At 68.0% G+C, this 20,931-nt stretch overlaps 1 protein-coding gene across 4 annotated transcripts; it reads left to right on the top strand.

Annotated features, from left to right (window-relative positions):
• Positions 1-233: 233 nt before the first annotated feature.
• Positions 234-20,364, top strand: LOC128151808 (gastrula zinc finger protein XlCGF57.1-like). Of its 4 annotated transcripts, XM_052809501.1 has the most exons (6): positions 11,530-11,626; positions 14,594-14,705; positions 15,127-15,252; positions 15,758-15,865; positions 16,379-16,489; positions 17,715-20,364. In XM_052809501.1, the coding sequence occupies exons 2-6, from the start codon at positions 14,627-14,629 to the stop codon at positions 19,106-19,108; spliced, it is 1,818 nt and encodes a 605-aa protein (XP_052665461.1). In that variant the 5' UTR covers positions 11,530-11,626; positions 14,594-14,626; the 3' UTR covers positions 19,109-20,364. The 4 variants fall into 4 exon arrangements, with proteins under 4 accessions (XP_052665469.1, XP_052665461.1, XP_052665444.1 ...); XM_052809509.1 differs by lacking the exons at positions 11,530-11,626; positions 14,594-14,705; positions 15,127-15,252; positions 15,758-15,865; positions 16,379-16,489 and adding exons at positions 234-441; positions 1,225-1,351; positions 1,815-1,919; positions 2,264-3,233 and having other exon boundaries at positions 18,052-20,364; XM_052809484.1 differs by lacking the exon at positions 11,530-11,626 and having other exon boundaries at positions 13,404-14,705.
• The last annotated feature ends 567 nt before the right edge of the window (positions 20,365-20,931 follow it).

Below are 20,931 nucleotides of genomic sequence, written 5' to 3'. Positions count from 1 at the left end.
CTCCCACCCGCGCCCACGGGCCTGGGGGGGGGGTTCCCACAAAACGCGGGCGAGCGCGGTCGTGGAGGGCCGGACACTCGGACGCTGACCCCTGCTCCGACCGGTGGCATGGCGGGGGGGGGGGGGGTCGGTTTGGAGACCCCCCCCCCGGGCCCTGCTCCCTCCCCTCCGCCCCCCCCCCCCCCAGGCAGTCAGGAGCTGCTGGCCAGCCCGGGGCTCAGCCAGCGCACCCGGGGCCGGCTCCCCGCTCCCCCCCGGGGCCGATGCTCGCCGGGATTCCCGGTGCTCCCGGGGCCGGCCGCCCGCCTCGGTCCCGCCCCCGCCGTCCCCTTCCGGGCCCGCCCCGGCCCTGGCTCCGCCGGCGCCATCGCGGTGCTCCGCGCCGGGGCCCTCCCGGCTCCCGGTGCCGCCGCCGCCGCCCGCCGGGCAGAGATGCAGCGGGTAAGGCCGAGCCGCGCCCCCCACCCCCCCGGACCCCCCCGCCCCGGGACCCGCCGGAGCCGGGAAGCGGCGGGGACGGGACGGGGGGAGGCCCCGGTCCCGGTTCCCGGCCCGGTTTCGGCGGCAGCTCCTCCGGGCTGCGCCGGAGACCCACGTCCCCGCGGGTCCGTGGCTCGGCGGTGGCTCTTGTTGCCCGTGTGCGGGGTCCCGGGAATTGGCGGGGGGGGGAGGTGGGGGTGTGTGTGTGCCCGGAGCGCTGTGCCAGCACGGAGACCCCCCCCCCGGGAGCCGCCAGCATCCCCGGCTTCTCCGGTGCCCGGTGGTCTCGGGTGGGCGCGGCGGGTCGGGAAGAGGGACCGTGCCCCGTTGCGGGCGGTGCTGAGCCGGGTGTCGAAGCGTGGGCTGGATGCGGTCCCAGCCCGCTGGTCCTGCTTAGCGGGGGTGCGGGGGTCCCACGGGCCCCCAGGCGCTGGGGCAGCCAGACCCTGGGGCCGAGCTGAGGAGCGTGGGGCTGGGGGGGGGGACTGGGGAGCCCTGCTCTTCCCGGGACAGTCTGGGGCTCGCCGTAGCCCCCCGGCCATCCTGCACCGACTGCCAGGGAGCCGAGCGGCCCAAGGACGGGGACGTTTTGGGAACCGCGGCGTGCTACAGCTCTGTGTGCCCCCTGGGAGAAGGGGGTGACCGTGGCTGCAGACACCCCCCCGCGCCCCCCTGCCTGGGGTCCAGCGAGGGGACGGCGCTGCTGGCTCCCCAGGTCCCCTCAGCCCCTACGCTCTTTTCCAGGGTGCGGTGACGTTCGAGGACGTGGCCGTCTATTTCTCCCCCGAGGAGTGGGTAGAGCTGGTGGCATGGCAGCGGGAGCTCTACCAGGAGGTGATGATGGACAACTATGACCTGGTTGCCACCCTGGGTAAGGATGCGCTCCTGGGGAGCCCGGGCACAGAGCCGGCAGCGCTGCCAGGCTGGGAGCACGTCCGGAGGCTCAGCCGGGGTTCCGGAGGCTCAGCCGGCGGTCCGCAGCCCGAGCCCCTCCGGCCGGCCGTGCGTGGGCAGAGCCCAACTTACCGTCTCTCCACGCAGAGCGGGGCTGCAGCGCGCCCGCTGCCCTCCCCGGCCTTGCCGAGTCCGTCCCCGGTGTGTGAGGAATAACGGCTCCAGGTACCCCGGCCCCGCCGCTCCCCACCCTGGTGTGCCCCGGTTCGCTGCCACAAGCGGGGTTGACGCCGGCAGCTCCCGAGGGCCCTGGACGCGGCAGCCCCCTGGTCCCGCGGCTCCCGCAGCCGGCTTCCCCCAGGCACATCACCACGGCCCCCGGTGACGGTGACGCTCCTTGGGCGGCTCGAGGGATGCTGAGGTTTCTCTCTCCCACACAGGCCCCGAGTCCAAGCTCACCCACAAAATGGAACCCAGGGAGGAGTCGCGCGGGGGGGTCCCCTACGGCGGGGGGGACGGCAGAGCTCCTGACGCCTCTGGCACCTGTGAGTGACTGCGGGGAGACCCCCCGCGTGGCGGGGGGGGGGCGCCGGGCTGGGAAATCGGTGCCGATTTAGTAAGTTAGAGACAGAAGCCCCGAGCACGGTACGAGGCGGCTGGCCCCCAGCCAGACCCCCGCCCCAGACGAGCTCCTCCTCACCGGGTGGGTTTGGGTGTCCCACCTCGGGCCCCCCCAGGCCTGGTTGTCCCGTGGGCGTTGCAGGGCCGAGGGGAGGCTGCGGCGGGCGAGGGGCCGGTGCCGCGGGCACGGGGACCGTCGCGGGTCCGTGCCGGCGGTGCCCCCGTGCCGGGACGCCCCCCGCCATGACTGCACCCCTGTTCCCGACAGCTGCCTGGGGCGGGACGGCCGGCGAGGACCTGTGTGAGGACGACGACCGGGGACGCTGGGTCCCCTGCGCGTCGCCAGCCGGGGCGGCCGAGGAGTTGGGGCACCCCATGCTCTGCTCCGGCTGGTGCGACACGGAGCCGGGGGCCTGGGCCGGGGATGCCCCCCAGGAGCTGCCGGGGTGGGAGCGGGGGGAGCAGCTGCTGGAGGCGCCCGTGGCGAGGGGTGGGGGGCTCCTCATCTGCGGCACCTGCGGGCAGAGCTTCGAGGACGAGGCCGGGCTGAGCGCGCACCAGCGCGAGCACCTGCGCCCGGCGCCCTCCTACCAGTGCGGCGCCTGCGGCAAGGCTTTCCGCCACTACCGCAACCTCCTGACGCACAAAAAGCACCGGGGCCGGCGCCGGCACGCCTGCACGGAGTGCGCCAGGACCTTCTGCTTGAAAGGGGATCTGCTGCGGCACCGGGCGAGCCACGGCGGCGAGGGCGGCTACGCCTGCCCGCTCTGCGGGGACAGCTTCCGCCACAAGCGTGACCTGCAGGCGCACCGCAAGGAGCACGCCGGCGACGCGTGCCGCAAGTGCCCCCGGTGCGACAAGCGCTTCGAGGACGAGGCCAGCCTGAGCCGGCACCGGGCTGCCGACTGCGAGGAGCGACCCTTCCTCTGCGGGCGTTGCGACCGCAGCTTCAGCTGGAAGGAGAGCCTGATCATCCACCAGCGCAGCCACGCGCAGGAACGCTCCCACAAGTGCCCTGACTGTGGCCGCGGCTTCAGCCGCAGCGGGAACCTGCTGGTGCACCAGCGCGTGCACACGGGCGAGCGGCCCTTCGCCTGCCCCCAGTGCGACAAGTCCTTCTGCAACAAGGCCAACCTCATCACGCACAAGAAGCTCCACCGGCGCTACAAGACCTTCGCCTGCTCCCAGTGCCGGCTGGGCTTCAGCTCCAAGAGCAAGCTGCTGCTGCACCAGCGGGCGCACGGAGAGGGGGACGGGGGGACCCTCAGGGCAGGGGACGACCCGACGGGCTGCCAGCAGTAGCTGCGGCCGCTCTGCAGTGCGGGAGGGGGCTTATCCCTGTGTGGAGAGGCCTGGAGGATGGCAGCGGGGCAGGAGGGGGCCTCATCCTGCCCCCACGGGACACTGACTTTGCTAGTGCCTGCTGCCTCCTCCCTGGGGCTTGGCTGGGTGCACGTCCAGGACCTGTGAGCCCTGCGCTCCGCACCCCTTCGGACCTCAAAAGATCCCTCCAAGGCACTTCCCAGTTCTCCCAGTCCCACCAGTGCCCTGCCCCTGCATGGGAGGGTATCTCCTTGTTACCGTCTGTATTTAAAGCCAGAAGACTGTGATGCGAGCGTGGGGTCTGGTCTCTTACGGCGGAACGGAAAGGTCTCATCCTGCGCTGGGGGGGGGCAGCCCAAGGGCCAGAGCCTCTCCCCGCTTCCCAGCTTTTGGCCCTTAGCCTTCCCCTCGGAGGGGTGCTGGGGGTAGGCTGGGTGACTCTGGGGGATGAACAGCACCCGGGACCCCCGTCCTGACCCGCTCCCCTGGGTGTAGCGGCACTGCCGGGCACCAGCCGGGTGAAGCCGGGGTGGCTGCCCCGTCCCCTGCCACCCAGCCCCTTCCCTGGTTTGCCCAGCTCGAGCTGCGCACCGGTGAAACCGTGCCCGGTGGTGCGGGAGCTGTGAGCCTGGGGTTGCCCGGAGCTGGGGGGGATGCAGAGCCTGGGGAGCCGGGACCCTGGGGCGCAGAGCTGGGGTGCGGAGCGTGGCTTTGTGCCTGGCTGGTGGGACCCCCCGGTCTGCTGGAGCGTGTCCCCCATCCCACAGGGCACCCGGGGCTCGGGGCTGCCATCCTTCCCCAACGGGTCTCGGAGGGATGGCTCAGCTCCCAGGAGGTCCCTGTGGGGACACATCTGTCCCCGTACAGATGTCCCCGTGCCCAGCCACGTCTGTTCGTGGGAGCTGTTTCTGCCCTGTAGCGCTGCCCAAAGCGGGGGGCGGCAGTTGGGCAGCCGGGGTGGGAGTGGGGAAGGTGCCGTGGGGCTGCGAGCGGGACCCCCCAGGCTCATCTCCCCCATCCACTCTCCTGACAGGGTGCTGAGCAGGGTCCCGCGCTGCCGCAGGTCCCGGTGATGTTCAAGGATGTGGCTGCCCGTTTCTCCTCGGAGGAGCGGGCAGAGCTGGTGGGGTGCCAGGAGGAGCTGTACTGGGATGTGACGAGCTGGTGGCTTTGCTCGCTGCCCGAGAGGGGTTTCCCACCACCCACGGCACTGGAGGACCCCGGGAGTGTGGCGGGGGGCTGTTGGGGGGGTGCTGCCTCCTGCAGCAGCCACCGCGCCGGGTTGCTCTGGAGGATGTCTGCTTGCTTTTGGGAAGGCGGCTGCGCAGGGAGCGTGTGGCCCAAGTGCTGGGGATCCCCTGCTGGGTGGGGAGGAGGTGGGGGGGTCCGGCAGGGTGGTGGATGCATGGCCACGTGCCCCGCGCTGTGCACGTTGAATGCCTGGCATAGGGTGTCGTGAGTGTCCCCTGTTCCTCAGGGAAGGACGCCGTGATCCCCCCCGCCAGCCGCACTGTCCCGTGGGAGGGTCACGCCGTGGGGCCCACCCGTTGGTGCCTGGCCCCTTTGCTGGCCATGCCCCGTGTTTTGGGGTGCAAGCCCCTTTCTAGGAATGGCTGCGTGATGGTGCCCTGTGCTTCCCTCGTGGCCCCTGGGCTGAAAGCAGATTTCAGTGGTTGCAACTTGAGGTTCTCGGCTCTGTGCGCCGCTCGCCTCTCTCCTCCGTGTGCTGCTCACCTCTCTCCTTACCAGCTCACAGACCCTGTCCCCGGGCAGGAGTGGGTGGCCATCACCGCCTGGAAGCTGGCCACCCGAAGCTACTGCTGCTCCGTGGCCAGCCAGTTTGGCGTGGGCAAGTCAACAGTGTGTCCGGCGGTGATGGAGATGTGGGATGCAGTCCTTAAAGTGGTTTACGCCATGTCGTGGCCATGAAGAACATCTTTCAATTAAGAGCCGCCTTTCAGAAAACGGATTTCCCAAACTGTGCGGGGGACATTGATGTGACACACGGTCCCGTCATTTGTCCTTGGGAAGGAGGCAGCGAGTACATGAACTGTGGTGGGCATCGCTCCCCGGGGGCTGCGGGGCACCGGGAGGGCTCACGAGCACCGGTGTGGGGAGCACTGCCAGGTCCAGGATGCTGAGGTGCTGGTGAGGTCGGGCGTAACGTGCTGGGCCAAGCGGGGACATTATTCTCTCCCAGTGGCGTTATTCACAGCGGTGCCTCGGTGCCCACCATCACTCTGGGGGACCCTGCCGAACCCCCCGCCCTGGCTGGTGACACCTTATCGAGGCCACAGGAGAAGTGGAAATTCAGCTGCAGGGAGGTGGCGGAGCTGAAGGTAGGCTGAAGCCTTGCTGGTGCTGCCTGCACAACCGGCTGGATGTCGTCGAGCCCAGTGCCGCCGGCGTGACGGCAGCCTGCTGCACCGTCCGCAACATCTGGAGGTGAAGGGTGAACATCTGCACGGAGCATCCCTGGGACGGGGATGTCTTGTGCTGCCAGCTTCGCCCGGCAGCCCGAGAGCGCGGCTGCCAGCCGAGGCCGTGCAGCCGGAGGGGTGGGAGGTGGGGGGGTGCCCTCTGCGCCCGCAGCCCGGCCACCCCGCCGGCACGAAGGACTGAGCTGTCCCGGGCACCCGACCCGTCCCCGTGCTGCTTCACCGGGACCTGCCACGTTCTTCTCAACTGCTTGGTACGTTGGTTTGAAATGGGGGGTCAGCGCCTGGGAGGGGGGACCGCTCCTCCCAGTTTTAGGGAGATTTGCCACCCAGTTCGGTTTGTGGCCGGCGGCTTTTCCCTCGAGCACCACCCAGCACCGGTTCCCCTGTCCCCGGGTAAGTGTAAGAGTCTGTTGCTGCATTGTAAGTCACAGAGCAGCACGTCGTCAGTGTTTTCTCATAGTTTAATAAATCCCTTTGGCAGGGGCTTGCTCTGCTCCTCTTCTGCCAGTGCAGGACCGGCTGCTTAGCCCAGCCTTACCGGGTCCTCGCCCCGGCATTGCCCAGGGAGCCCTGAATGTGTCCATTCCTGAGGGCTGGATGGACTAGATGCAGTTGGACTAGATGATCGTTGTAGGTCCCTTCCAGCTGAAATTCAATTCAATTCAATTCAATTCTATTCTATTCTATTCTATTCTACCTGTGCCCCACACTCCTGCGCTGCTGCTCGGGGTCGCGTCACCCAGCCCTGCTCCTGTCCTCCTCCTCACTGCCCTGCACAGTCCAGGGCTGATGGCAGAGGCCAGGCAGGCAGAGCCGGGGGGGGGGATGACAGAAAATAAATAAGTCTGTGCAGCAATTTGCAACCGCCTGCTATTTTTGGTACCGGCTCTTTGTCACTTGTGAAGTGGCTTCTTGGGGCTGCTGGTGCAGAGAGCTGAGAATGGCCGAGTCGAGCCGGTCTGGCAGGGGGTTTATCAAAATTCTGTAGTGAATCAAAATCAATCTGGAGGGGCCGTCCTGTGGTGGGGGTGTCTGTCCTACCAGGGCCCCTGGTGCCAGCACGGGACGCTGAACCTCCCTCCAGCTGGACAATGCTTGGAAAACCTAAGTATTTTAGAAATAGTGGAGACGACCAGAATGTCGGGAGAGGCCGGTGAAATGCCAGCAGCCATTTGGGCAGCGCCTTGCAGCCCGAGCCAGGGCAGGCAGGTGTTTGCTGCCTTCGAGGAGGAAGAGGAGGAAGAGGAGGAAGAGGAGGAATTGTGCCTGGCGTTGGAGGGCATGCCAGCTCCTGTGGCTCCTGCCCCCAGGCGAGGCTAACGGTGGCCGACAGCACAAGAGGCCGCCCTGCCCTTGCCCAGCCCTGTCACCGTTCCCAGGGACGCTTTTTTGGGGCTGGAGCCTGCTCTGTCCCCACCGCCCTGCGGCACTCACACCCGGGGGGGTGGCACCCGCACCCGGGGGGGTGGCTGGCACCCGCACCCAGCTCTTGCTGGAAGCTGCTGCGGGTGCCAGGGGACTTCAGGTGGGACCGCAGGAGGGACGGGGTTGCCTGCACCAGCCCAAATGCTGGGGCGGTTCACGCTGTGGAGACCCTGCTCAGGCGATGGCACGCCGTCACTGGAGTTAGCAGAGGGGGGGGGGCGGCCGGGGACAGCCAGCCAGCCTTCCCCGGGCCTCGGGGTCCGCTGCCCCTCAAGGGGCTGGTCCCGGGGGAGAGCTGGGAAGGGGAGCAGCCGCCCACGGGACACCCACCTCCGCCACCCCCCGGAGCTGCCCGTGGAGGAGCAGGTGCAGGTCCCAGGGGAATTCCCCCTGCCCCGGGCACGGAGCCGCCGGGGCTGAGCCGGGTCCAGGTCCTGGCACCCACGGTCCCAGCCGGACTCTCCTGCCACGGGCAGCGGTGCCGGGGCAGGCAGGGCAGGGCCGTGAGGAAGCGATGGTGGAACCAAATCCGGCACGACGGGGAGGAGGCGAGACCCGACAGGCATCTCGCGGGCGTCACCGGCAGCGGGAGCCGGCGTGAGTCAGGGCTGGCACAGGCAGCGGCAGGATCCGGGCAGCCTGCGGGCAGCGGAGGTGGCAAAGCCTCTGGGATAAGCTGGGTGTCAGTGGGTGCTCCGGTGGTGCTGAGGGTGGGGAGGGAGCTCTGCGGGAGGGGTATTCGTTCCCATACAGGGAGCCCAAATGCTCCCCCCGCACCTCTCCACGTGCACGTCCACCCTCCGCACCCCGTGCCGCGCAATTCAGCGCCCAGGGACACACGGGAAAGCGATGCTGCCGGTGAGGCTGAGGGCAGGCGCGGAGCTGCCGAGCCTGGGCAGCGTGCCCGGGAGATGCAGCAGCCCCTGGGAGGGAAGGGACGTCTCTCCTCGGCCCTGATGCAGGACTCGAAGGCGACCACTGCAATCGACACGCAGACTGGGAGGGATTGCATGTGCCGGGGCTCCCCGTGGGTTTGTGCTGCTGGCTGCGGGCATCGTTTCGAAGCAGAGAGTCCCCGGGGAGGTGACACTTTTACTCAGCGTGGTGCCACACGGCTCGTCGCGGCTGGGACAGGGCAGGAGGGTGCCGTCCCCGGCAGGGGAGATGAAGCCCCTCGCCTGATGGTGCGGAGGGCCCCCGCTCGGTGGGTGCTGCTTCCCATCTCCGCTTGAAGAGCCTTCGGGGGACACCAAAGCCTGAGCTGCAGCTGCGCATCGAGGGGCTGCGGCCAACTGCAGCTGAGCCATCTGCTTCCCTGCACGGGGCTTTGCCGCTCTCACGGTCCGCCGAGAGGTTTCGAGTCATGTCAAATCTCAGACGAAGGCTTTAAAAATTGCCCCATTAATCAAATGGCCGCGGCAGAGCCTCAGGAGCGGCGGTGCTCCCGGCAGCACCGGGCAGGCGGGTGCCTGCTCGCTGCAATGCTGCCTCACGCGACATCCATCTGGGTGGACACCAGCTCCCTCTCTGCCAGCCCCTGCTCTGCTCACATTGTCTGGCCGTTTATGTCCAACCTCACCAGACAACACAGACAACAGAATTTTCTTTTTGACTGGTGGCGGAATAACGGACGATCGCAGAAACAGCAAAACCGACACTAAACTCCGGCAGGGGCTGTCGAGGCTGCGAGCACCCTTCTCCGTCGCGCTGCTGGGAGAGGAGCACCCTGCCTGCCAGCGCTGCTGCCAGCTCAGCGGGCAGTGGAGGTGGCCACGCACTCCAGCCCTGGCCCTGACCCACGGCGCGGTGGTGCGGTGGGACCAGAGCTCGCTGCCCAGCCCCAGCCGTGATGCCGGCACCGCTGGGGACTGCGAGGCCCCAGCTGGGGACAGGCACGAGCCTGGAACTGCTGCCAGCACAGGCTGGTCACCCAGATGATTCCCTGATTTACTGGCCGGTTAATCATCCTTGTCCATCCCGTTTCCAGCCCCACTCTCCAAAGCCTCTCACCCTGGGCGCTGGGCTCCAGGTGCCGACATCTCTCTGCAGCGCAGGTCCTGGGTCCCTCTTGCCGCCCAGTTGGCAGCTGGGTACCACACACTGCCCTGCGCTGGGGAAGGTGTCCCCATCCCTACAGCCTGTCCCCGAAATGCAGACGTGGAGACACAGAGATGCCAAGAGCGGCAGGAGCCATTGCTCCCCAGGAGCAAGTGGGGAGAGAGGAGGAGGAGGAGGCTGGGCTGCGACCCAGAGAGCCAGATCCCAGGGCTGGCACTGGTGGGAGTGGAGGGGACGGTGTGCCAGGCCTGCCCTGGGCGGCAGTCGCGGCGCAGCGCGGTGATGCGTGGCAGCATGGAGCTATGCCAGAGCTGGCAGGGAGCTGGCACACCCCGTGCCGTGCCAGGCAGGGCCCCAGCACCGCTTTTGTGAGAGCTGAAGCTCATGAAACCTGGCTCGCCGGCACGGCGGCTGGTTCGGTGCGTGTGTTTGTGATGGATTGACCCTGGCTGGAGGCCAGGTGCCCACCAAAGCTGCTCTGTCACCCCCCCTCAGCTGGACAGGGGAGAGAAAATATAACAAAGGGCTTGTGGGTTGAGATAAGGACAGGAGAGATCACTCACCAATTACCGTCACAGGCAAAACAGGCTCGACTTGGGGAAAATTAATTTATTGCCAATCAACCAGAGTAGGATAATGAGAAATAAAACCAAATCTCAAAACACCTTCCCCCCACCCCTCCCTTCTTCCCGGGCGCAGCTTCACTCCCTGATTCTCTACCTACCCCCCCAGTGGCACAGGGGGACGGGGAATGGGGGTTATGATCAGTTCGTCACACGTTGTCTCTGCCGCTCCTTCCTCCTCAGGGCCAGGAGTCATCACTCGTCCCCTGCTCCAGCGTGGGGTCCTTCCCACGGGAGACAGTCCTTCATGAACTTCTCCAACGTGGGTCCTTCCCACGGGCTGCAGTTCTTCACAAACTGCTCCAGTGTGAGTCCTTCCCACGGTGTGCAGTCCTTCAGGCACAGACTGCTCCAGCGTGGGTCCCCTGCAGGGTCACAAGTCCTGCCAGAAAACCTGCTCCAGCGTGGGCTCCTCTTTCCACGGGGCCACAGGTCCTGCTGGGAGCCTGCTCCAGTGGGGGTTCCCACGGGGTCACAGCCTCCTTTGGGCATCCCCCTGCTCCGGCGTGGGGTCCTCCCCGGGCTGCAGGTGGAGATCTGCTCCACCGTGGACCTCCCTGGGCTGCAGGGGGACAGCCTGCCTCACCACGGTCTTCTCCACGGGCTGCAGGGGAACCTCTGCTCCGGCGCCTGGAGCATCTCCTCCCCCTCCTTCTGCACTGACCTGGGGGTCTGCAGGGTTGTTTCTCTTACATGTTCTCACTCCTCACTCTGGCTGCAGTAGCGCAGTTTTCTTTTCCCCCTTCTTAAATCTGTTTTCCCAGAGGCGCTACCACTGTTGCTGATGGGCTCGGCCTTGGCCAGCGGCGGGTCCGTCTTGGAGCCAGCTGGCATTGGCTCCATGGGACATGGGCGAAGCTTCCAGCAGCTTCTCGCAGAAGCCACCCCTGTAGCCCCCCCGCTACCAAAACCTTGCCACGCAAACCCAATACAGTGTTTAAATGCTTGGCGCTTGCGGGAGGCAAAGGCTCCACCACGTTCGGCATTGCCGCATCGACCGGACGGGCATCCTCTGCCTCGGGTCCTGCTCCTGTCTCTGCAACGTGGAGGCCGTTTCCCCCCCCGCGATCCCTTCCCAGGGACCCCGGGGGGTGCGGGGGGTGGCAGAGCGGTGGCGGGGGGTTAAGGGCCTCGGGCTGTGGGACGCGGGGCCCTTTGCCCGCTCCGGGCTGGTCCCCGCTTCTCCGACATCCCGCGCTCCTGCCCACCGGCTCTCCCGCCCCGGCCGAAACCCCCCCAGCCCTCCAGCCCCCCCGGTCGAGGCCGTCCCCAGCCCCGCTGCCGTCGGGTGGGTGACAAGCGGGTGGCACGTCGTTCCCCCCCCCATCCCGTCTCTCGCTGCGGATCTCTCCCTCTGCCCTCGCTGGCACCCACACCCGGCACCCCCCACCCTGCACCCCTTCCCGCCAGCTCCGGCACCGAGCAGCTCCGGGGGGGCACCGGGCTGCACCCCCCCCCCCTCAGTGGGCACCGGGGGGTGGGGGGCACCCCGGACTGGGCTGCCCGCCCCGGGGGAGACCGAGGGCATCCCGGGGGGCACCGGAGCACCCCGGCCCGGGAGACACCGGGGCATCCCGGGGCGGGGGGGGGGGGCAGCGGCGGCAGGACCGGGGTGGGGGGGCCGGTGGGGGGGGGAGCCCGGACTACATCTCCCGGCAGGCAGCGGGGCGGGAGCCCTTTGTCTGCCTGGCCCCGGTGCTCTCCTCCGCTCGGCGGCCATCGGCGGCGATGCCCGCGCCGCCGCCCCTCTGAGCGCCGCCGGTGAGAGCGGGGGGCACCGGGGGGGGGGGCACGGGGTGGGGGGGGGGGGCACAGCGGGGCCAGCCCGGGGAGGAGGGGGGGGAACAGCGGGAGCGGGGGGGTCCGGGCCCCGGTGGGTGCGGGCCATGGGGCGGTGCTTGCGGCGTGTCTCTTGGGGAGGGAGCACCCCCGTACCCCCCCCCCCCCCAAAAAAAAAAAAAAAAAAAAAAGCCGCAGCTCCGGCAATGCCAGCAGCTGGGGTGGTTCGGGGGGGGCTGCGGCTGCTGGTCGGGCTGGTTGGGCTGGGGGGGGCACCCAGCCGGGGAGGGGGGGGATGTGGGGGGTGCCGGCACCCCAAAGGAGGGGGATCCTCTAGCAGGGCCGTGGGGCAGGGTGAGGGTGTCCCGTGGGAAGGGGGGTGTCGCCCAGAGCACCCCGGCCGGGCCCGGGGCTGCCGAGGGGCGCACGGAGCAGCCGGTGCTCCGGCACCCACTGGACCCCCCCCCTCAGCCCCCCCGGGCGATTTCCTTCTGGGGTGCCGGTGGGTGCGCATGCGGGGCCCCCAGAGCCAGGGACGGTCACCTTGTTCTTGCAGCGTCCTCCGTGAGACCTAGAAAATAAACCCTAATAAACCAGAATGACACTTGCCGTCGTGCGGCTTGCAAGTCCGGGGCTGGTTTTGGTGGAGCGGTATTTATTTATTTAAGGAGCTGTTTCAGCCAGGTGTGGGCCGGGGCCCGGTACAAGCCAACACTTTTGGCAACAGCTTTGTGGTACCGGCCCTTTGCCGAGCCGAGCCCCGCGGCAGCTCCGCTGCAGCCTCGCACCGCAGGAACTCCTGCCCGCGGTTTCGTAAAGGGGTGCGGGAAGCCGTCGTGGGCAGGGGCTGCCCGACCGGGCAGGGAGACGGTGATGACCCCCCCTCGGCTCTATTCGGCACCCCCGGGGCTCCCAGGGCTGGCCGGGGGGAGCCGGGTGGGAAGGGGGCTGTGCCGTGGGTGCCGGGATGGCGCGGTTTGTTTTCCCCAGGGCCTAGGAAGAGCGACGTGATGGGATGGAGAGTTACAGGTTTGTGGTTTCCAGGTAAGGTGGAAGCTGCGCAGGCTCCAGCCGGCTCCTGCCGAAGCTCATCCCAAATATCCCTGGCTGGGGGCAGCCGGGAGCGGGATGGGGCTGGTCCTGCTCCCATGCCCAGCTGGCAGTGCTGGCAGCCCAAGTTGAGAGCCTCCCCGAGAGCAAACCTCTCTTGTTCGGAAACAACCAAACCCCAACAACCCCCGAGCACCCCCGGACCTGCCGGCCCCGGGCACCCTCTGCACCCATCCGTGTGCCCTCCTGGCCCCGGGCGCTTGCAGGGATCCCTCGGGCTCGTCCCGCCGAGCAGGAGGGTGCCCGTAGAGCAGGCAGGAGGAGGAGGAGGGCAGCCAGCCTCCACCTCCCGAACCACTCATGGGGAAGGAGCCGCTGCCGGCTGGGGTGTCCTGTCGGGGGAGCACGAGGCGGGCGAAGACTGTCGGGGGGCCCGATCCTCTGCCCAGAGCCCCCGGCTCCATGGGGGCAGGCAGCAGGGGTTTGGGGAGAGGTGAGCCGGAGCTGGGGTCTCTGAGGGGGCAGCGGCACCCGCCTGCCCCCACCAGCTCCCGGTGCTGCCGGTGACTTTGGCGTAATGCTTGCGTTCATCTGGCGTGGCAGCCAGCGGCAGAGGGGGCTGCGGGGGGGCTGCAGATCCCGGGGCGCTGGAAACAAGCAGCCGGTGCTGGGGATGCTGCCTGTCCCTCCGGGCAGCGCCGCTGGGCCCAGCGCTTGCCGCAAAGAGCAAGCAGAGCGTTGCCGAGTCGATTCCCGACTTTGTCCCAGGGTTAATCCCAATTGCTTGGGCCACTAGCACCGATCCCGGGCCGAGGGACCGCATTCGTGCAGGCAGGGAGCGGTGCAGGCAGCAACTGCCCCTGGGCTTGTGCCCTCTCCGGCAGCACCTACCGTCCGTGTTTGGGAGGTGGAAGGAGGGACGCACGCTGCACCACAGCTCCGTGGGGACGTGGCACCAAGCAGGACGAGAGAGCAGCAAGTGGGGTTGGAGGGGGCATGGGGTCAGCGGAGGAGAAGGCGAGAAGGAGCTGCCCTCCCTCCGCTGCCCCCAGCCTCTGGGTGCAGGGGGGGGGTTGCAAATAAATTAGGCGGCAGCACCTAATTGGGGTGCGCTGGAGGAAAGGACGGGGTAGGAAAGCTTGGAAACGGGCAGCTGCTCTTGGGGTGCTTTGCGGGCAGAGGGGGCCCACGGGGTGCCCCACGCGCGTTGCAACCGAAGTGTTTGGCTGCCGGCGCTCGTGTGCGGGACCGGCCGCCCCACGGCACGGTGGGGGTCCGGGTTGAGGCGTCTGGGCCTGGCAGGCCTCAGGGACATGGCGCGTGCATGGCGGGCCTGGCACCGCGCCGGTCATGCCGCTCAACCCCCGCGGTGCCTCTCCCCTGCTTCCCTCCTGGTGAAGCCTGGGGGCTGCCGGCTCTCCCCGCGGGCGCCCGTGCTGCCGGCGGGCTCTGCCGAGACTCCCCTCCTTCTGGTTCTTTGCCTCCCCCGCATGAGCAGCCCTTTTCTGCACTGTTTTCGCTCTGCATCTCTGTTTCTCAGAGATTCTTCTTTGCTCTGACCTTGTACCGCTGCTGCCGCTGCCCCCGCAGCTGCCGGGCTGGAAGGAGCGGCTGGGGCGGCGATTTGGGTGACGACCTGGCACCCGTCCCATCCCGCCCTGCACCGTGTAGCTACCGTGACGTCCTCCTCAGCCCCGCCGCTGGCGGCAGCTTCCCGGGTCAGGGCGACGTAGGGCGATGGGGGTCCGGGGAAGGGATGGAGTGAGGGGAGAATCGGCACAGCCCGGGTGTGCCGGAGCGGGGAGCCTGGAGATCAGCGTCCTCCGGAGCACCCATGTGTCTGCGGGTGCTCCCTGGGACCGGGGGAGGCTGGAAGGAGACTTTCCCGTCCTCAGGCAGGTTCTTCTGGAGGGAGCCCCAGGACCCCCAACGATGGAGCGAGACGAGAAGCCGTTTAGGGGGGATCCCCAGGACGCGAGGTTCCGGGGGATGCCGGACACCTGCGGCACAGGTGAGGCTGCCGAAAGCTCCCGCAGGGACCTAGCTGCCCTGGCACTGCAGGGACTTCGCAGCCCCCCCCCCCCGCCCCTCCAGGCCCTGGGACCCCTGGGGCTGAGCTGCCGCGTCCCACGGAGCCAAGCAGGGTGCTGGTGTGGGGGATGCTGTGCCTGGCGCCAGACACCGGGATGGTTTTGGTTGGGTGAGGGTCCTCGGTGGGCAGCAGGGAGGGATGGGGAGTCGCTGCCCGCAGCTGGGTGGGGGTCCATGGCTTGTCCCCCTGTAGTACCCACGGCGGAGGGTTCGTGCCCCCGTGCCCGGTGCAGGGCTGCGGAGGGAGCGTGGAGCCCGCGGCGGCACCGCTCACGGCTGCCGGTGCGATGCCGGGCTGCCCGCGCTGCCCGGGAACCTGAAAGCAGCTTTGTCTTCCTCAGGAAAGGAGTGGGCCGGCGTGAAGTGTGAGATCGTGGTGAAAACGGAGCCAGAGGATGAGTCCTACATTGGGTGTCCCCAGGGCCTGGGTGCCACCGTCCCCAGTGTCCCCAGCTACCTCAGCACTGGTGAGTGACCGCAGAGAGGGTGGCTGGGGGAGGGCTGGGAGCTCGGCGAGACCCGCAGCCCTCCGGGGATCGAATCCCCGTCCTGTGCAGGCTGCTCCGGGTGATGTCCCGGGTGACGCTCCGGGTGGCATCCATGTGGAGACACAGGAAAGGCTGTTGCACTGGGGAGCTTTGCTGGGACAGTGCCTGCCCGGTGCCATTTGGTAACAGGGAATTGCCTTCTGGAGGAAAACAAGCGGTTTCTTTTCTTGCATAACAAATATTTAAGAATTCTGGGTGTTTGGGGTCCCCACGGTTCTGTGGCTGGGGCACCCCCCCTTGTTTCTGTGGGGATTGGGTGTCCCAGCACTGGGAGATGCCCAGCGGCTGCAGGGACCTCCTGGGAATCTGGGATTAAAGAGCGGTGAACCGGAGCCGGTGCCGGCACAGGCAGAGTGTGGGGATGTCCCGGAGCCCTCGGTCCGTCCTGGAGCCGGACGCACGGGCTGTGCCTTTCCTCCCACAGACATCAAAGCGGAGGTCGTCGTTAAAAGCGAGCCCGAGGAGGAGGCAGCCTACGGCGGTTACTGCCCCGGCTCCCGGGTGGGGGACGTGCCCCACCACCCCGCTGCCTGTGAGTGGGGCTGGGGGTCCCGGGGGGCCGGGAGGGACCTGTGGGGGGGATGCAACCAGGGTGTCCGGATGCTTTGCAGGCTGCTGGGGCTGCGGGGACCCCGTGCGGGAGAGGTGGGTGCCGGGGTGGGAGACGAGCTTGGCAGAGGGCACCCGGCCGGGCACGGGGACGTGGAAGAGCTGCCCCTCCTGATCCGCTGCTGCTGCCCACCCCCCTGGGCTTGTCATCCCAGGGGGGTGCTGCCCGCTCTGCCTGCCTGTAAATGCTGCCTGTCGGGGCTGTCGGAGGCGGCTGTCCGGTGCCACCCTCGGGGTGGTGACCCTGTCCCGTGCCACCCAGCAGATGGTGACGCTGTGCCATGCCACCCTGGGGACAGTGAGACTCCGCGGGAGTCCCACGAGAGCTCAGCCCTGTCCTCCCTGCCGGTGGTGCTGCCAGCCGGGGTCGAAAGCCCGTCTGCGGCTCCTCTGGCCCTGCCTGCGCCCGCCGTAGCACCGCGCTCTCTGCCTGCAGGCGATGCCAAGCCGGAGATCATCGTGAAGGTGGAGCCGGAGGACGAGTCGTACATCGGGTGCCCCCGAGGTCTGGGTGACCCGGGAGCTCCCGGCCACCCCGACGGGGCAGGTGAGCACCGGGGCGGCTCCAGGGGGTCCGGCGGGATGGCGGGTGGCGTGGGGGTGAGTGCACTGGCTCGCTGGGTCACAGCATGAGGGCCCCCGTTCCCATCATACGCTTTGGGTGAGGGGAAGAGAAGGAAGCCGCTTTCCTTGAGGGGGAACAAACCCCTGAGGGAAACTTTGGTGTTTATCACCGAAGGCGCTGAGCCGCTGCCGGGCGACGCACCGAGGCAGGCGCGGTGCTGAGCAGGGCTGTTGTGAAAGCCACGGGCTGAAGGGCGAAGCTGGCGATCATGGGCGATGCCGGTTGGGGCTGCAGGATGGATTTTTCCCCTTTATGTCTGCAGTTTTATTTGGCAGTTTCTCAGGTTCGGTGTGTCCCTGCCACAAGCCCAACTCACACGTGGTTTGCGGTGTCCGTGTTCTCCCTGCCGGTCCCGGGTGCAACTCAGCCGTGAGCCGGCTGCGGGGAGGTGATGGGCAGGTGGAGGTGGCTGCGCGGGTCCCACCGGTGCCTCGTGGGTCCCACCGGTGCCTCGTGGGTCCCACCGTAGCCTCCCAGCCACGGGAGCAAATCCTGGGCTGCCCAGCGAGCTCGGGGCACCCTTGCCGCTGGCTTTCGGTGGTCAGGGGAGTGACTGTCCCCGGGGCTGGGGCTGCACCCGACGCCGCTGCCACGGCCCTTGCAGCCCCCCGTTCCTCTCCCAGCCACGTCCCAAACCCGGCAGAAAGCCGCAGGGAGGGACCCCCGGTGCCGCTGCCAGCCGTCGGGACGAGCCGCTTGTCGTGCGGGCGCTGGCAGAGCATTGCGCTGCTCTTCTGCTTGTCCAGGCAGCCTCAGCAGCCAGAAATGGTTGCACGTGTTGCACGAGAGGTCCGAGCATCTCCCCAGGGTCCCTGGTAGCGATGCCGTCCCTGCTCGCTCCCTGCAGCGTGAGCTGGGGCAGCCGGCGGTGCTGGGGCTGGCAGCTTGCCATCCCCTGCCCTCGCGGTGCCGGGGTGAGGTGCCGGTGCCCCGGTGGTGGGAGAGCGGGTCGGAGGCGCACAGCGGCCTCGGTGCTGGGCCCGCGTTGATGGGTGCAGCTCTTCATGAACCCAGCGCGGGCGAACACGTGCCGGAGACATCCTGAGAGGGGAGCGGGGCTGCGGGGGGGGTGAATGCGGCTGCGGGGCTCTGCCGGGAGGGCTCTGAAGCCGTGGCAGGTAATGGTGGGGCTCCCTTCTCTTGGCAGGCAGCGATGGCGAGTGGCGTCCCAAGGAGGAGCCGGAGGAGGTGAAACCGGAGGCGGCTGAGCTGGCAAAGAGCCTGGGGGCTCTCTCGGGGGGCTCCCTCGGGCCCCGCGTCAGCCAGTGGATGGTGCGGCAGGCGCAGGGTGCCGTGGCCGAGCTCCGGCGCAGCCCGGCGGTGCCCGGGGGGCCACGGGCCACCCCCGAGCCCCAGGGGCTCTGCCTGGAGAAGGGGACGGCTCCGGTGGTGCCGGCGAGCGGAGCTGGGCAGAAACCCCCCTCTGCCTGCGGAGCGGGCAGCGCCACAGCCCCCGGTGCCGAGCCGGCGCGGCGTCCCCGCAGCCACGCCGCCAAGCGTCCTTTCGCCTGCAGCGAGTGTGGGAAGAGCTTCCAGCACCGGGGGAACCTCATCACCCACCTGCGGGTGCACACGGGGGAGAAGCCCTTCGCCTGCACCGTCTGCGGCAAGAGCTTCAGCCAGAAGGGTGACCTGATGCGGCACCAGCGCATCCACACCGGCGAGAAGCCGTTCGAGTGCACCGTCTGCGGCAAGAGCTTCTGCTCCAAGCAGACCTTCATCCTGCACCAGCGCATCCACACCGGCGAGAAGCCCTTCTCCTGCACTGAGTGCGGCAAGAGCTTCAACCGCAAGGCCAACTTCATCACCCACCAGAAGATCCACCGCGGCGAGCGCCCCTTCATCTGTGCCGAGTGCGGCAAGGGCTTCTGCGCCAAGAAGACCTTCATCCTCCATCAGAAGATCCACATCGGCGACCGGCCCTTCGGCTGCTCTGAGTGCGGCAAGAGCTTCAGCCGCAACGGCGACCTGACGCGGCACCAGCGCATCCACACCGGCGAGCGCCCCTTCGCCTGCGCCGACTGCGGCAAGTGCTTCAGCCACAACGGCGAGCTGATCAAGCACCAGCGCATCCACACCGGCGAGAAGCCCTTCACCTGCACCGAGTGCGGCAAGAGCTTCAACCGCAAGGGCACCCTCATCACCCACCAGCGCATCCACACCGGCGAGCGCCCCTTCGTCTGCCCCGAGTGCGGCAAGACCTTCAACCTGAAGACCACGCTGATGAAGCACAAGCGCATCCACACGGGCGAGCGTCCCTTCACCTGCCTGGAGTGCGGGAAGAGCTTCAAGTACAAGGGCAACCTCCGGACCCACCACCTCACCCACACGGTGGAGCGGGTCTACCCCTGCACCGAGTGCGGCAAGGTCTTCAGCCACAAGAAGGAGCTGACGGTGCACCAGGGCGTGCACACGGAGGAGAGGATCCTCTCCTGCTACCGGGAGGGAGAGTCCTTCAACCCCTTCCTCCCCATGCACCCGCTCCTCATGTCCTGCACCCAGCTCGCGGTGCCGCTGGAAGCCTTGTCCAAGTACAAGTAGGAGGGCTGGCGGCAGCGGGGAGAGCCCGGTGTCCTGCCCGTGGCACATCCCCACGGCTGGAGCGGCGACAGGAGGAACGAGACCGTCACTGGAGACTTAGACCTGCTGCGGGGCCGGCGGCGGATCGGGGCCGGCGGTTTCCCTGGCTGTCGGGCGCTGTGGTGGAGCCCTGGGTGCCCAGGGAGGAGCTGCCGGCCGGGGATGCTGCCGGCTTTCGGCAGCGCTGGCGGAGCCGCCCTGCTCCGGCTGGGGCCAGCGGCCGCTCACGGGGACACATGGTCGGGCTGGGACCCGGAGCGAGCGGGGCCGGTGCTCTGGCCTCACACCGGCACCATTCACATCCCCAGGTCGGGGGGGGGGGGCTTCGTCATCCCCCACCCGAGAGTCGCCGTCTCGTTTGGTGTTGAGAAGCCTCTTAAAAGTGAATTGCAGTGGGTAGATGTGAAGACTGGGGTCGCCTTGCCCTCCCCGCCAGCACTGGGCTGTCCCCTCGCTGGGTTTTCTGTCCCCGATGCTGCGTCCCGTCCGCTCCCTGGTCCCCGTCTGATTCCTCCGTGCTGTGGCAGAGGCGGCCCCCCCCTTGTCTTGTGCCAAGGGACCCCAGTTTAGCTGCTAGTTGGAAAGGGGCGATTCTGAAGCTGAGAGTCGTCGTTTCTCCTTGTCCCTATCCGACACGTAGACACTGGGCTTGGAGGAGAGCCGAGAGCTCACCCGGTGCAGCGCAGCCCTTCCCTCGCCGGGCACAGCCCTTCGCCGCCATGCTCTGTGCGGGATGGCTGACCCCGGTTGTTTCCCACAACTCCCATCACGAGTTTACCGAGCTGTGTTTTTTTGGGATCCTTCTTTCCCCGGCACCTGCTGCATCCCCAGGTTTATTCCTCCATCTGGTGCATCCCCCGAGGCCAGCACAGCTCCCGGCAACCCGTCGCCCTCCTCCCACCAAAGCCGGGAAACGGCGGGCAAAAGGCTTTTCCTTTTTGAAGCCCAGGCTCCGGCGTCGCTGCCGTGGGGAGGGAGCAGCGGGCTGGAGGGGCTGGGCAGGGGTCCACCCCCGGCCCCAACGCAGCTCCCCAGGCTCTCTTTAATTCTCCTGGGAATTACTGTGCCCGTCGGTTCCTCCATTGGCATCTCTGGCACGGGCTGTTTGGAAAGGAGCTTTCCCCAGCCCCATCTGTGCGCAATCCTGGCGGGGGGGCAACAAACGCGTCCTCGCCTGGCGCGTGCCTCGGGAAGGGCCTTTGAGGAAAAAAAATGAGTCTTTTACTGGCCGCTGCGGGGCCCAAGGGGGTTTCAGGTTGTTCTTGGGCAAACTTCTTCCCTTGGCTGTTGTTTCTGTGCAAGGGGCGTTTTTGGAGGTGCCGTGGAGGCGAGAGGCCCCGGGGGAGCACCAGGGGCTCCCCAGCTGTCTCTCCGGCTTGCCGTATGGCTCAAGGTGACGCTCATCGCGTCCTTGCCTCAGTTTCCCCATCTGTAAAACGGGGGCAATACCACTTGCCAGTAGCTGCCTCCCAGGGTGGTGGGAGGGTTAACCCCTTCCTGACCGTGCAGAGCCCCAGGCGATGGCTTAGATGACGTGTGAGAATCCGCCCCCCCATGAGCCCTCGTGATGCAGCAAGCGAGGGCCACGTGTATTTATAGCTCCACTCTTTTCTAATCTAGAAACTAATAAAAAGCGCAAATACACGGGAACCTGTTTGTCTGGTACAGTTTGTTATTTCTGCTTGCCACGGGAGCTGCTGGACCCCTCGTCCCTCCTTGCCGGGGGGGGGGCAGGTTCTGCCACCTCCACCTCCCACCGGCACCCAGCCGCCTACCTCCCCGGC

The sequence above is a fragment of the Harpia harpyja genome, chromosome 1, assembly GCF_026419915.1.
Source record: "Harpia harpyja isolate bHarHar1 chromosome 1, bHarHar1 primary haplotype, whole genome shotgun sequence".
Classification (NCBI taxonomy): domain Eukaryota; kingdom Metazoa; phylum Chordata; class Aves; order Accipitriformes; family Accipitridae; genus Harpia; species Harpia harpyja.
This window is presented reverse-complemented; position numbering and strand designations above follow the sequence as displayed.

Bases quoted from the DNA above. Each gene is read 5' to 3' on its own strand.
- LOC128151808 (XM_052809509.1), top strand. The intron at 1,352-1,814 runs GTAAGGATGCGC...TCTCCCACACAG, and splicing joins TGACCTGGTTGCCACCCTGG to GCCCCGAGTCCAAGCTCACC. The intron at 3,234-18,051 runs GCACGGAGAGGG...GCGTCCCCGCAG, and splicing joins CTGCTGCTGCACCAGCGGGC to CCACGCCGCCAAGCGTCCTT.